The 16207-nt window shown below is 39.0% G+C and overlaps 1 protein-coding gene and 1 long non-coding RNA gene across 15 annotated transcripts in view; one reads left to right on the top strand and one right to left on the bottom strand.

Moving 5' to 3' along the window:
- LOC125740582 (chromodomain Y-like protein) overlaps window positions 1–16207 on the bottom strand; it is a 106179-nt gene that overhangs the window by 33505 nt on the left and 56467 nt on the right. The window contains exons 1-3 of one of the 14 annotated variants that reach the window (XM_049011918.1): window positions 3785–4227; window positions 3231–3276; window positions 2051–2185 (exon numbers count right to left, since the gene is read on the bottom strand). The exons of 6 other annotated variants lie outside the window; for them this stretch is intronic. Coding sequence is in view for 6 of the 8 variants with exons in the window: in XM_049011912.1 (XP_048867869.1) it covers window positions 10493–11089; window positions 12059–12277 (816 nt within the window). In the remaining 2 variants the exon portion in view is untranslated. Of the gene's footprint in view, window positions 1–747; window positions 1274–2050; window positions 2186–3230; window positions 3277–3784; window positions 4228–9796; window positions 10029–10492; window positions 11090–12058; window positions 12498–16207 lie in introns of those variants that run through there. 7 more of the 14 variants (XM_049011916.1, XM_049011912.1, XM_049011911.1 and 4 more) reach the window with 7 other exon arrangements.
- LOC125740586 (uncharacterized) lies at window positions 318–3250 on the top strand. Its single transcript, XR_007397668.1, has 3 exons — window positions 318–477; window positions 2140–2193; window positions 2698–3250. It is a non-coding gene; the product is annotated as an uncharacterized LOC125740586 (long non-coding RNA).

Here is a 16207-nt window from a genome sequence, read left to right as displayed (position 1 = left end):
ACAAAATCTGCCGAGCGGGGAAGGGCATAGACTGCGCAGTTAGATTCGAAAACACAGGTCAAATTGCGTAATTTTTTCCGCCGCCAAACCCACCGCATCTGTCGGCAAGACGAAGAGCCCCTAGCCACTCAATGAATAAAATCATACACGAAGAATCCATTTAATTCTTCTTAATTTGGTTACTCGCATGAAATAAGTCTCGTCCTTTGCTCACCATACACATCAGGTGTTCTTAACATGTGTAAATGTTAGCCTATCCCTTGTATTAGCACAGGATTCTCAACGTCAGGGATGTTTTTTTTCAGTTCGAAGAAATAATGGACGCCGCCGCGCGCCTTCCCCCACGTCACCGAAAACAAAATATTTCGAGCGAGGCGATGGGTTTCCAGTCAACAGCGCGGTCCGGATACGAAAAAAGGGACAAATTACGTACCGTACGCAACATTCTGCGATTGAATGCGAGAGATCACGTAAAAGGTGAGACGGATAGCAACTAATCTGAAAGTAACGGCCCGTGAGACTGTTCTACCCCACGCGCGACGTGTTTTTTCATCATTGCTGAATCCAGCCCGCCGATCGATCGGTTTCCAAAGAATTAAATAATTAATAAAAAAAATCAAGGAAGGTAAAGGTAGCCAGCACTAAACTCGGCGAATCTCTCCGCTTCCCCGCCCCGGTACGCGAGTTCTAACGCCGTCTGTTTAGCGAATTATGCACATATTGAATAAAGAAAAAATCTCAACTTGCCCGCTTAAACTGAAGACCTTCTAACCAGTGTCCCCGGGACATCTGACTTACGTTTAGCATTGCGGCGTAAAGTGACGGATGGTGTTTCCTCAGATGGTGCCTAAGGTTTGATGTGTTGCCTGTTTTGGCAGGTACGGCTTTACCACATGCTCTACAAATTGGGGAGTCGCTCTTAACAATAACTCCGTCTCTTTTTCTGAATCCAAAATATGTCCACACAGCTGAAAGGATTCTTTTTTGGGGAGGGTGCAATTCCTCGATAACGTCACTTGCACCCTCTGTCTCCTCAGACCAGGCCGACATCTTTGGACTGTATAGCTATCTAAGCCTGCTGCACAAAGGATGTTATCTACTGTAGCCGGAAGTGTTGCGCCTGCGCATGCGTTTTAATAATATAGCATACTGTCAGTTTAAAAAAATTAAATGTGAATTAATGTAAACTGGGAATGTTAAATATGACCTATACTTAATGTGAAAATAATACATATATTACATTTGAGGACCAAATTGTCCCCAAAGTGTAGTATAACCTGAAATTTCCTTACGTTTGGGGACATGTTTAAGGTCCCCATTAGGATAACCTCAGTTTTATATAGAAATCTGTGAATTCAATCAAAAAAGTAAAAATGCCAAAAGTCTTGTATTTGGGGTGGTTACTTATGGTTAAGGTTAGGGATAGGTAGAGGTTAAGGGTGTCGTGATTTTTCTATGGGAAAAATTACCCAGTTTACTGTATGTATTGGTGTCATTTCTTTTCCCATAGAAAAGAATGGATAGTCCTCATTTAGATACGTACACAAACATACGTGTGTGTGTGTGTGTGTGGGGGGGGGGGGGGGTACTCTCCATTCGTTTCTGTGGGTATAACCATAATCTCAACAATGACAAAATTAACCTCTACCCAACCCAATCATTAACCATAAGTTTCAGATTTTTTAGCATGATACAGAGTCCTACCTGTGCACCCCTAATAGATGGTATATTGTATTTTACTGCATAAAAATATTAAATATTTTTCTTAAATTCTACAGAAATTAAAAGGAACGCACGAGAACTAAGTCAGAATAAAACCTGCACATCCACACAACAATATTAAGAAACAGAAAGAGAAACAGATCTATAGATTGTAATAATTCAGGTAACAGAAATAATTAAAAAGCCTTTAGATATAAGCGCACACACACCATGCCTTTTAACATGTGCCACTTCTGTACGCCCGCGAGATCAGATACCAGTAGAATGGTGACAATACATACTAACTAGACCATAAAATGAAAATTAAGTACAATAAGTCTTAACGTACCTGTAGATGTCCTTTGCAACCTGAAGTGTCCGTGGTGGAACCTCAGTCAGCTGCATTGCATTGCTTACATACAGCTCTGTGATTTCCAGGTGTGGCTGTAGGAGGTGGCTCACCAAAATGGGCAAGGATGGACAGCTACTCAGGTTTGCTACTAATTTTCATTCTTGTTATCAAGTATTTTTTCATATAGTCTGGTTTCATTTTACAGATTGTGGCATAAGAAAGAGCGAAACATAGCACTCTTCCACTAAGGTACACAAAAGCACAGTTAATTTATTCTATAGGTAACACTGTAAATGTTGTATTATTTAATTCTAGGTAGCACCACATTTTTATTACAATGACACAGCATCAGCATATACTTATTTATGGTAATGTTTACGTGAAATTAATAACAAAATATTAATATGTTTTGTTAAAAGATGCACCTACACTAGGATGAGAATTTATGTGAATTCAAATTCCAATTTAATTCTACTTCCTTAAATTCTAAATTGGAATTTAATTCAATTGGAATTCTGAATCCTTTTTTCAACTACAATACAAATTAATTAAATTTTATGAAACGAAGTATAATTTCAGGGACATTCTCAATTCCGTTATGAATTGTGCCCATCCTCGCTAACCAGTACCGATCATGCCAACAGAATCACATCAAGTAAGAACAAGAGATATGGGCAGTCGGAACACGTCTATAATGTAGCCTCGCCTCCGTAACCCTCATCAATAAACAAAACTGTCCTATGATTTCTCAGTTGCTAAATTCATATTCAAACTAAAGCCATAATATTTATTAAGCATCCACGATTCTCCTTGCAGACCTGATTTGCTGACAGGAGTCTATCAGCATGTAAATAAAAAGGACAATCAACATAGGGGCTGAGGCTTAGGAGCCAACAGTGACAATGAGTGGGACAAGCCTGAGTAGGTGACTGTAACCCAAACAAGACAGACAGCACTAAGATCCTTAACAGAATGGCAGTGCTCAGCAAGCTACTTAAAATAATGCAACAAACTAAGCTACTGGCTCAGGGATCTCCAACCTTTTCCAGGATGAGAGCCACTCAAGAAAAAAGTAAAGTGTCATGAGGTACCCCTCCCATTATGACTATGTTCAACATCAAACAACATTTACCATTCAAAACACTTTTGAAAATTTTATATAAAAGTATTGTTTTACCTTCAGTGAGAGACTGTCATCCACCAGGGCTGTACATGGAACAGTGCTAAGCATAGAACGTTTTGTTTAGTGGAATAATCCCCAAGGAATCAGACAATTTGTTTAGATTTGAATGTTTGTTTATATCAAATATAAATGGATTTTATCATATCATCTATATATGTTGGGAACAGTGATATTACACAACATTTACCCGGACCGCAACACGGAGACAGGACATGACATGCCTTCCACGATAAAACAAAGTGATCGGACCTAACGACGCCCATGGGTACAACACGTATTGTTTACAACATAAAATACACGAATACATATCCAGCAAGTTACACTACGAGTTACACTCTCCGTAATGAGCTATATTCTCCGTAAGCAATTTAAAAATAATATCCCAGGGTACACTAAATGTCGCGTGACCCTTAGGAATTAAAAAAATATGTCAGAATACCAGTTGGGACGTAATTATTTAAAATTTTTCGTCATCCTAAAACACAGTTTGATTATGAGGAACTAACATCACAGTCTGCATCCCATAGCGATAACGTTGCGGTACTTACTGCAGTTCGTGCGGTTAGCTCATGACTGGGATTGTTAAACACTCGTTTAGACTTACTGATGGACGTTTACATACAATATCCGCCTCACTTTCCTCTACACAAGCTAAGGCAGGAATTTCAGGCCTCGATGCCCCTTTGAAAATCACATGTTCACAAGCCGCCCTGCACGACCGCCTTTATTTTTTCTTTCTTTGTTCTGTTAAATATAGTCGACTGATGTGGTGATTTTTTTTGTCTGTCGCACTCCTGTCAAAAATTCTGCTCGGCAACAGAACTGTGTGCAAACATTCTCCAGCGCGTCTTTACTATTATCGTTGATTGTGCGTAATCAATCACGTACAAGTGTGACAGAAGCCCGTGTTACATTTAAGAAGTGGTCTTTAATGCGTGGCAAAAGAAAATCAAGGGAGTAATAGTAAGCGATAAAAGACACGAAATGAAATTTAGAAAAAAAAAAATCAAGTAGGCTTTGGAAATCAACGACGTTAGCTATATGGTTCTTTAGTATAGGGAGGTTTGTTAATTCTAAGATAGCAATCCATTAATATTAGATTTAACTTATTTGACATGAATGTTACGAGAAGATGCCGCGATATATTCATTAACCAAGCTAACACTGCAGAACTATGCCTACCAGGAAATCTTGAAGGCCAGCAACATTACAGGGACGGTTTAGTTAGTAAAATATTGTGCACGTGTTGAACTATCTAGCTACATATATATATTTACCTTCTTTGATACAGACTTCATGTGTTTTTTGAGAATCTTGTCAGTGGCCTAGGTTAGACATAGGGTAGCATAAACTTGTGTAGCATAAACATCAGGTTACTTTATGAGCAATGCAAAGCCCAGTGTTTCTGTTCATAATATATCTCCCTGGCCGCTCACCATGCCAAAATCTTCGCTGCAAAGGTAAAACAAAATGTATACAACCAATCAGTCGTCTAATCCAATGCCTTAGTGACACATTATGGAATTCAGTTGATTAATAGCACTGCGAAAGAAAATTACAGTTAACATAAGAACATAAGAAATTTTCTCATAATACGCTAACTTTATTTCAGTGGAACCCATAAAATATCTGTACTTTGTATTTCTGCTCCCTGCATGGATTACCTTACATTTATCTATGTTAACTTTCATCTGACAGGTATTAGCCCAGTCGCTAATTAAATCCAGATCCCGTTGTAGCCTCTCCGCTGTTAGATCAGTATCTGCTACACAACCCACCTTGGTGTCGTCTGCAAATTTAACCAGTTTACTGTATGTATTGGTGTCAATATGATTAATGTAAACTAGGAACAATAGTGGTCAAAAACTTGAACCCTGCGGTACCCGACTATGAACGCAGACCTACTGTGACATTGTGCCTCTTATAACTACTCGCTGCTTCCTGTCTGTTAACCAGTTTTTAATTGAAGCTGCTACAGTTCCTAAAATCCCTGCATCTTTGAGCTTAAGCAAGAGCCGTTTATGGGGGACAACATCAAAGGCCTTTTGGAAATCTAAGTATATCACATTGTAGGCCTTTCTGTGATCAATTTCTCTTGTAGCTTCCTCAAAGAACTCAAGTAAATTAAACAGGATCTACCTCTCCTAAATCCATTGTTGGCTATCCCTCAGAATGTTATTCGAATCCAGGTAATCTACCATTTTCACTTGGATTATAGCTTCCATTATTTTTCTAGTAATGCTAGTTAAACTGATTGGCCTATAGTTTGCTGGGCTACTTCTATCCCCTTTTTTGAATATGGGTGTTATATTAGCATGCTTCCAATCAGAAGGTACCACACCCACAGATAATGCTGGAATAGTAAAGTTAAAGGTTGGCTAATAACATCCCTCATCTCTTTTAAAACTACAGGTAAGATGCCATCAGACCCCTGTGATTTATTTTCAGCTTAGCTAGGCTTGGTACCACATCAGCCTCATTTATACATATATTGGTGAAAGACAACGCTGTATTCGTACTAAATGGTGGTAAGTTACTCATGTTCTCTACTATGAACACCCTTGGAGATCCCTGAGCCAGTAGCTACTATGAAAATAATCATTAAACTCATTTACTATATCAATTTCATTTTCAGTTATAAGGCCCTTACTGTCCTGCAAATTAGTGATTTCAGCTTTTAGAGCTCTTTTGGAGTTAAAATATTGGAAGAAACTTTTATTGTCATCCTTAGCCTCCAATGCAATCTTTCTTTCGACATTCCTCTTAGAGAGTCTAATGTTGTTTTTTAACTCAACCCGTAGACTTAGATACTCCTGCTTAGTTGTCAGCCTATCTGGAAAGGCTGAGGGCAGAGAACAGCTGCCTACATTTCTGTCTTTATTGTTACCAAAATGGCTGAATCCGCCCTTAGGTTTTACACCTCAAATTGAGTGTGCACACAGACTGCTTGCCCTGCAGAGCACGCCGGTTCATTTCCTTCGTTACTTAGACAAAGGCTACCCTCTAAACCACGATAAAGAAGCGTGACGTGACGTACAATGGCAATAAATTTTGATTCTACTAAGAACTTTCTGTGTTGATCATCAGAAAACAATGGAAATTCTGTACAGCAACCAACCCTGCTCCTGGAGAGCTACCACCTTGCAAAGTTTAGGCACAGCCCTCAGTTTAACACACCTGAAACAGATAATCAGGCCCCTCAGTAGGGCCTCAGTATTAGAGCTGACTTAGTTTCAATGTAGCTGACTGCAATATTTATCTGTATCAGGTTTGTTAAAGTAGGGCTGCACCTAAGCTCTGTATAGTGGTTGATCTCCAAAGGACAGGGTTGGTGACCCCTGCTGTATAGTAAGAATGGCCTTCTACGATTGCTACATATTTCATGGTTTCTCAGGCGATAAAGATCCTAAAAAAAGGACAGCATGCACTGTACTTTTTTACTTCTAGTACGACAGTACTACATCTGTACAGAGCCTAATGACCTATTTGACAAGAAATGGAACTTCCCTTTTGCTAATCTCTGCAAATTTGATTTGGGCCCTAATTGTATTAATCTTGTTAAGATGCTATATTCCAACCCGCTAGCCACAGTCACCACTAATAGCCTCACATTAGTCAATTTGTATAACGCCCAAGGGTCAAAGAAGGGTATATTCATATCAGAACCAGGACAATCTATTCCCACTTTATTTAAGTGAAAGCCCCCATACAGCATCTTCTCTGGAAATACAATAAATCAGAAGTCCATGGTTCTTCCTCTCAGTCCCCCACCCCCAACTAGTAATTCCTCCATTTCAACTCACTACACAAGATTCTAATTACTGTATTTGGCACCAGACCTTAACGACCTTTTTGACAAGAATTATGTGCCTCTTTGTCAACAAAATTAGGACTCTTTTTCGTAAAGATAAATGCACCGAAAAATGATCATACTCCCAAGATTACTGCACCCTTTTCAGTCATTACCATATTATTTATCTAGCACTTTCTTTCAATCATTAAATAAATATTATTATAGGATTGCCTGGAAAAAAACACAACATAACCCAAATTAAATTCTCCACCCTAACAAAGCCTAACGAAAAGGGTGGTGCAGGGGTACTGAACAGTTTTAATATTGGTCTGCCCAGCTGAATCACATTTCAATCCAGTGCACTGGCAGACTCACTCACTCAGTCAATCAGTCAGTCAGTAACCGTCAGTGAATGGTCTGCTTTTTTCAAATGTATGTTTGTACTGTGATGTACAAACATATTTAGTAATGTACATTTACACACACTTGAGGTACTTTGTGAAGTGGAATCCACACAAGGGTGCTAATCTCATTATATACATGATATATTTGAGTACAATCTATAAAAATAAAACATATTCACCTTCAGAATGTATTACAAGCACTGATTGTCATCTACAACTGTCTTAACCAGTCTGGAAAACAGAAGAAAATATGAACCTCTCCAACAGGAGTACCAACTCCAACGGTATTAAACCGTGAATAAGTTTAACAATAGTATACACACAAAAAAAGTTACTTTGAATGAGCTAAAAACTGAAATTGAAAACATTATATTTAAGTTGATGCATTCGTTTTGTGTTCTGAGAACAGAAGATATTTCAGTTAATCTCACCAAATGTTCTCATGTCTATTTAAATCAACTAAATTAGCTGTTAGACTGCGTAATATTAAGTACTTATCAGGACTGACAGAAGGTGAGAGCTCCCCTAGTGGCTATAGGAGTATATTTTCCGTATAGAAGATACAACTAGTGGTAATCTCATTGCTTTTAGACCACAACTTGGTACAGAAGAACAAGTGAAATAATTTTTCTCATTTAACATTCTGATTTTTTCCCACTAAGCTTAATGTTTAGAAACCCAGGCTTAACATTTAAAAACCCACAGAGACTGAAGATGGTATGCCATGTATATTAGTGAACGCCACATCTTACTGTTAATATTTTTCAGGGTCTTTTGGGTTGCCTGAGCTATTTAGTGCATGCTGATTAGCCTATCTTTTAGTACTATAGTGGTACTTATTGGTGTGTAACTCCAAAGGAGTCCTGAAGGATACTCTTCAATGGACGGGGGACATCAGGCTTAGTATTAACAGGTCTTGACGTATTTGTCTTGTGGGAAGGCCTAAGTTGGATAGAGAAACTGACACCTATTGATAGTGAGTAATGTTTTCCCTTTCCATACCCTTTATTTCAACCAAAGCACCTTCCTATCTCTTTTCCCAGCTAAAAATCACCCCACGGGTTAACTTTAGCAGGTACCCACTAAGGAAGGTCAAAACCTCTCACCCAATATGCATTTTCTGTGGCGTCAATCAACTTCAAAACCATTAACAGTGGATTTAAAAAAAAAAAAAGTCAGCCATAGCTGTTCAAATATTATACAGAACGTTCAGTAAGTCTTCTTCATGACGAGGGTTAAAATAAAGCACGGCAGCTGTTACACTACATACCAAACTTGAGGTGAATGAAAGTGATTCAGTTAATTAGATATGACAATTTTGCGAGATGAACTCAACTATTTTCTGTTCTCAGAACACAAAGTGAAAGCATCAACTGAATCCCAAAAGAGCCTCAACCTAAAATGTCTACATAGAGTGTTCCTGAATTTGTTATTCGATGTCTTTAAAGTGAACAACAGCTTTGTTGTCAGACTAAAAGTAAGCATTTGAATACATATGACTTTTAAATTTGGTTAAGTTAATGGTGTTACATTAGTGAGTTATAGCACTGATGTCACCCTATCTTCCTCAGACATGATCAACGGCGGTAAATTAAAAATGGCATTTCCAAAAAATAGAGCTGGCTTGATGTTGAATTGGAATAAAAGGAAGAATTGAGGTCCAGGATATTGAATGCAATCACACAACACAGTAATGTCACTTACCCTAGCAAAACAATTATATAATTGATGCACTTTCAAGATGGTACATGTATAACTGAGCCTGCATATGTATGAGTGGGTAAAACATGCCTATTTACATCAAGAGGAAACTGTATATAACTTCAAGTATACATGGCAACAAGATTTATATAATTTAATGTAGATGGGCCTACTTTTTACGAGTTGAACAATTAGTTTTATGTCACTTCAACTGTAGCACTATAACAAAAGTCAGAACACCGTGGCAAATAAAATTACGCTTTATTCCAATACACAACTCATTACTCAGTACAGTTGCATTTAATCAGCAAAACATCTTCAAATGTTTTCTCATTTAGACTGCACTGTCCTGGCTTGAAAATATTACCGGCTGCCCTGAAAATTCTCTCGACAGGTGCAGAGCAAGCTGGTATAGCAAGGTATCGGCAGGCAAGTCGTGCTAGCTCAGGAAAGCTAGTTTGGTTTGCTTTCCAGTACGCCAAAGGGTCAACATCCTCTGGCAAACATGGCTGACTCAGGTACATAGTGACTTTGTGTGAAGCTTTGGCATCAGCTGAGGGACAACTTTGGCTTTCCATGTAGGAAAAAAGTTTAGGACGTTTTGTTGCTTGGTTATTACAGTCATTGTATCCAGCACTGAGTTTTGGGGAGAGACACTCAACTTTTCCCATGAGAAGATACTTCATAGTGTTAACCTCTTCACCAATACACCAGTCCAGTTTGAATCTCGGGTCAAGAGTGGAAGCCATTTGGAAGCTTTGCATGTCTTCAAATTTTGCAAGATGCTTATCAACTGCTTTCTGAAGAATGGACATCAGGTTTTTATTGCCAGTCATCTTCATGTTTCTGACTGCGTGCCTTAAGGCTCGAACACACGGAATCACCAGGCTGGAGGTGACCACTTTCTCTGCCTGACACCTGTCTGTCACCTCCTCAAAGGGCTCAAGCACCACACATAGTTCCTGTATGATTTTAAATTCAGTGGGTGACAGCTGAACAGGGCACTGTAGCTGACCAAGGACATCACTGGGAATTTTAAGGACTGACTTCAGCATCTTCAACTGGCTATTCCAGTGGGCGGCATTTGAATGACACAGTTTGTAATCTCCTAAAATCTTGGTAGCCACTGGAGACTTATGGCAGAATGATACAAGTTTTTGGATTTTATCTAGCACATTTTTTATAGACCCAACTTGATCCAGGGCATCACGAACCACAAGTTGCAATGTGTAGACAAAGCATGGACTTCTTTCTGGAGGGAAGTACATCATCTCCTCATCAATGTTCACCACATGAAGATCAGATGTGTCATCCTGTTCCTCTTCTTCACCAACAACAACAGTTATAGGTGGGAAAAGGTTGAACGCCTTTATCATATTTGATGCACTATCAGTCACAATGAATGATACTTTATTCTTAATGTCGTAAGTCGATAAAATATCCTCATACACGCCACAGATGTTATCTGCTGAATGCCTTCCCCGGAATCGCTGGCAACTCAGCATTACATTCTGCAAAGTAAAATTAGAAATGAAATGACCAGTCATGCCAAAAAATGACCTCATGGAACGATTTGACCATAAATCCAGAGTTATGCAAATATCAGAAGTGTTTTGCATCTGATTAATTAAATGATTTTTAACAGCAGCAGTGCGCTGAGGAATGAGGTTCTGGGTGAGGTCTCTCCGAGAAGGCATTGTGAAGAAGGGTTCAGCCAACTGCAAAATTGTGATGAAATCCTTATTTTCTACAGTAGAGAGGGGGAGGAGTCCATTCACAATATATGTCACAATGCTGTCTGTCAGAGCAACTTGACGAGTATCCATTGGTACTGGAACCACAACCCATTTAGAGCTGGCTTCAGATTCAGTTGGTGAGGTATCAGTAACACTTGGGTTAGGGGTGACTGGGTCATCATTTGGTTCAGACTTCACCAAACGTTCTGAATTTCTCTTCTGAAAAAGAAAATGTACTTGTTATTTTTGTTTTCCAAATGTATAAATTAAGTTAAAAAAATTCTATGAATAAAAAGTACACACACAAAGACAATATGGGTCATTCCATGTCAAATCATCATAATTTATTTATGCACCTGAATTTGGTACGCAGTTGCATATGTTACTATTTCCACTGTGCAAGATAAGACAATTCGTGCGATTAAAGAAATTAAACTAAGAGATATCATATGTACAATAAATTTTTAAAATGTGCTTTTTTTGAGAAGCGGGGAGGGTATAGTGTGGGGGGAGGGGTGTTGAAAAAATGATGGGTTAACATTGTTTTGAAACTATTGTCCATCTCTATAGACTGAACAAGTAATATACCGTCCCCATATGAATAATTACTATGTAATAACCAAGTAAAATATTTAAAATGTAATAATAAAAAACCTATATTTCAAAACTGATCAATTCTTTACTAAAGCTAGATCATCATGGCAAGTTCTGAATGCCAGCTAAACAAAGACGTAGTCCGATGTAGCCGGAAGTGTTGTGCTTGCGCGCGCTTTATGAAAGTTTCAGTTACATAGTCACAGTGTAAGGAATTAATTTCTATGAATTAGCGTCACAAATACGTCTTTTTAAATTTGAGTGTTTTAGCACACGGCTCACACGAACATCCGAGACAATTTGCTCAAAACGGGACACGCAATTCAATGATCTAACGACCCCATAAAACACGTGTCGGGGGCATCTTCTCTCAAAGTACGAACCCGCGACTGTTCTAGCCGGTCCGTGACGCGTTCGTTTTAATAATAAACAAATCCGCACAGTTGACCGATCAGTTTCTAGTGAAAAGAGAAATCAACAGAGGGAAAGTTTGGTCAACCCACCACCGAGTTCTCTCTAAACGTATCTGAATATCCATATATCATTTTAAAGCTCAAAGCTAAAAATCTATTAGTCAATGGTAATTTCACTTACATTTTGCATCTCAGCGTAACGTGATGGATGTCGCTCTCTTAGATGGTGTAAAAGGTTTGATGTGCTGCCGTCTTTACTTGGTACGGCTCTGCCACACGCTCTACATATTGGCCAGTCGCCATTATTAATAACTCCGTTTCTTTTTCTGAATCCAAAATGTGCCCATACCGCCGAACGGGTTTTTTTTTGAGGAGGGTGCAATTCGTCGATACAGTCCATCTCGCCAAGATCTTTAGACTACATCTGCCAGATAACCGAGGAGGGTCCAACTGCAGACGCCCGTAGAGTGGAGATCTAGCTCCACAGGAAACACGTGTCTCAACTCTGTGTTACAGCGAATAAACTCCTGATTGTGCGTTCGTTTTTCTCTCGGAAATTCCGAGTGTGTTGTTGCTTTATATTTTTGCAGTTTTGAAGTAAGCTTATTTTTTTCGAGAGACAAACAAGAAATACGAACTAGTCAAACCACATTAAAAGCTTCATAAAATATTTTTTATACGTACATTCATAGCGATATTCTTTTTTTCGAGAGGCAAACAAACTACAAACAAACCAAAAACACTAACAAGTCTGGTAAAAATCTGACATTCCATGCTAGTATACTGTTTACGGTCACGATATGGTGTTCTCTAAATCGAACATGTACAATTACATTTATAATTATTAATACATTTAACAAAATAAACATACGTCCTTAAAGATGACGTGTTTCCTGTGGAGTGACGTTTTCGGCAGTTCCACTCAACAGGCGTCTGCAGCTAGACCCACTAGGGGAAAACCTGCTAATAATGGATGTTGCCCACTGTGGCCGATTTTAACTTGAATGTGACGTATATTTCGTATCATAATAATTATTAAACACTATTAGCCTATTTGTGTGTCACTGATGGCGTGCTGTGACGCCATCATTTAATCTGCAAAACAGAATAGCACTAAACTATTTAAATTTTTTTTGTCACATAAAGTTGTACCTAGAATGTTTTGTATTAATGCATGAGACACAAACATTTTTTTTTTACTACAGAAATTACTCAAACGAAAACCACAAAAACCACAACAAAAACAAAACCAGCACACACAACAGTATTAGGGAAAAAGCAAACAGAATATCAGTGCAGATGTCAGCAATTCAGGTCAGTAGAAATGGAAAGCTTTTAGATAACAGAATGCAGAATCACCGTGCATTTCAACACATGCCGTTGCTATACCATGTGCATGTACTTATAGTATAACGACAATAAATAGTGACATAATCATGAAATGAAAACAATGCAATAAGTCTATTAACTTACCTGTAGATGTGATTTGAAATTTGAAGTGTCCGTGGTGGAATTGCTTACATACAGCTCTGTGATTTGAAAGGTGTGGCTGTGCGAGTTGGCTCACTGAAATAGGCAAGGATGGCCAGCTTCATAGGTTTGCTGTGTGAATTTTCTATCTTGTATGTGAGTCTTCTTTCAGATTGTCTGGCTTCATTTTGCAGATTTTGGGATAAGAAAGAGAATTCTGGGAAATTAAGTGCTTTTCCACTATGATACACAAAAGGTCAGTTAAATATATTTTTTCTATAGGTGACATTTCAAATGTTGCTTTATTTCATTCTGAATAACATTACATTTTCATACGCACATGACGAATACACCTCTTGAACCTTTGAATCAATAATGCTGTGTATGATAATGTATGTGGAATTCATAGAAAAATATGTACAGTATGTATTATTTATCATCATTATTATTGTTATTATATTAATTGTTAGATATTAAATATTATAGATTACTATGAATATTTAAAAATATTGATTATTAAAATACTAGCCATATTGTTAAAAGCTGCATCTACACTAGACATATAAAATTATTTAAATTCAAAATTCCATTTTTATCCTACTTCCTTAAATTCAAATTAGAAATACAATTCAGCATTCCTGTTTCCAACCACAATACGAATTCAATTCAAACTCATGAACTAAACTTCAGGGTCATTCTCAATTCAATTCTGAATGATTCATAACCCTGCTAACCAATATTGATTTCAACACATGCCTACAGAATTTAGTGTAGTAGCAAGGAATATGGTAATTTCCATATTCCTTGTAACTACACTAAATTTCCGGACAATCCTGTGTTTTCTCCATAAAACTATATGCGAGCTGAAGTCATTATGTTTATTACGCAACCATGGTTCACTTTGTAGACATGATACACTGACAGAAATCACACAGGATGCACTGGAGCCGACAGTAGGTGGCTTTGTCGCCTGAACAAGACAAGCAGCATCATCTAAAAGGTCCTTAACGGCATCATAGTTACCATCACTTTGAAGTGTAGTATTCCAAAAAGTGATGTAAAGTTTAAACAATAACTTTGACTTAAATGAGCTTGAAATGATGCAAACAAAATGCTAACAAAAATGATCAACAAATAGCCAATATGAGCAGATCACTGTAAAAATGATCCGACATGGAAATGCATTCCAAAAGAGTAGCACAGTCCTTTATGCGGATGGAGAGGGAAATATTTATGACTGCATATGCTGATTATGAATTTGTAAAGAAAAAGTAACACTGTAGCTGCAGCAAAGGAGAGAGAGATGGAAGAGAAAAAAATGCACAACTAATAAATGTGAAAGTAAATCACTAATTTTATAAAAAAAATGATCAGATTAGTTGAAAACAATGTCTGATATCTTGGACAGAATATTTCACATGGCTGTGTATACAACCTACAGCCAAACAGCGGTAATCATCTCAGAACAACTGTACTAATGAAGAACTGGGATATATTAAATGGCAAGCAAACAGGCAGTTTTCATAGGTGACGAGTTAGATGCTGGAGATGTGGGCAAGTGTAAAGAGTGAGTGATTTTGACAAAGGACAAATTGTCACGGTCAGACGACTAGGTTGGAGCATCTCTGAAATGGCTTGTGGGGTTTTCCCGGTCCCGGAGTACATACCGACAGTGATCAGAGGAGGGAAAAACCACAGACTGCCAGGCCCCCATGACTTACTAATGCACAGGGGCAACAGCAGCTGTCCCATCTGGTACGGAGCAACTGACAGAAAATGCGCACAAAATGAGTCACAGCACATGGGCTGTGTAGTTGCAGACCAGGTAGAGTGCCCATGCTTACTCGACTTCACTGGCAAAAGTGCCTGAAATGGGAACATGATTATCGGGACCGGACCTTGGACCAGTGGATGAGGTTTTCCTGGTCTGATGAGTCCCATTTACACCACTTTGATGACAAGATGGCGACCCACTAGGATGCAAAAGATTTAAAGATAACAACTTCACCGAAGACGCACTGACAAAGGAGCTCCGCGAGTTCGGCCTGTTCCGCGAGTTCGGCCTGTTCCGCGAGCCTGCCCCTGAATGGACTGCAGCAGCCATCCCAGTAAAGAAACGCCGCAAGCGATGTGAACGGACCCGGAAGCACGGTAAGCGTGGAGGCGTCCGGACTAGGCTAAAGGCTAACCCAACCAGACCAGCGGTGCCATCCATCATTCTGGTGAACCTTCGTTCGCTGGAAAATAAACTCGACCACATCCGACTACAGAGAGTTGCACATCGTGACATGAGGGACTGCTGTGTCTTCATGTTTACTGAAACCTGGCTGAACGACATCCCCCCCGACCTGGCTATTCAGCTAACAGGACTACATGCTATCCGCGCTGACAAATCCGGAAAAGCTCGCGGCGACGGCCTGTGTGTTTACATCAACACAGAATGGTGTAGAAACATGATCACCGAACATTGTTCATTGCTGATGGAATTTGTGGCAGTGAAATGCAGACCTTATTATTTGCCGCGGGAGTTCAGTGTCATTGTTATTGTGGCGGTGTACATTCCCCCCGATGCTAATGCTAAGGAGGCACTACGCGAGCTGTACGAGGCCATCAGCGACCTGCAATCTCTCCATCCCGAGGGATTTTTCATCATCGCCGGGGACTTCAATAGTGCAAATTTAAAGACTGTTTTGCCCAAACTCCACCAACATGTTGAGTTCCCAAACAGAGGAGCTAATATACTGGACTTGGTTTCCACAAACACTAAAGCTGCATACAGAGCAACCTCCCACCTCCACCTTGGACTTTCAGATCACACTACAGTAATGCTCCCTCCAGCATGCAACCCACTGCTGAAAAG

The sequence above is a fragment of the Brienomyrus brachyistius genome, chromosome 4 (assembly GCF_023856365.1).
Source record: "Brienomyrus brachyistius isolate T26 chromosome 4, BBRACH_0.4, whole genome shotgun sequence".
Classification (NCBI taxonomy): Eukaryota; Metazoa; Chordata; class Actinopteri; order Osteoglossiformes; family Mormyridae; genus Brienomyrus; species Brienomyrus brachyistius.
The sequence above is the reverse complement of the archived record's forward strand: the minus strand, read 5'-3'. Positions and strand labels throughout refer to the sequence as shown.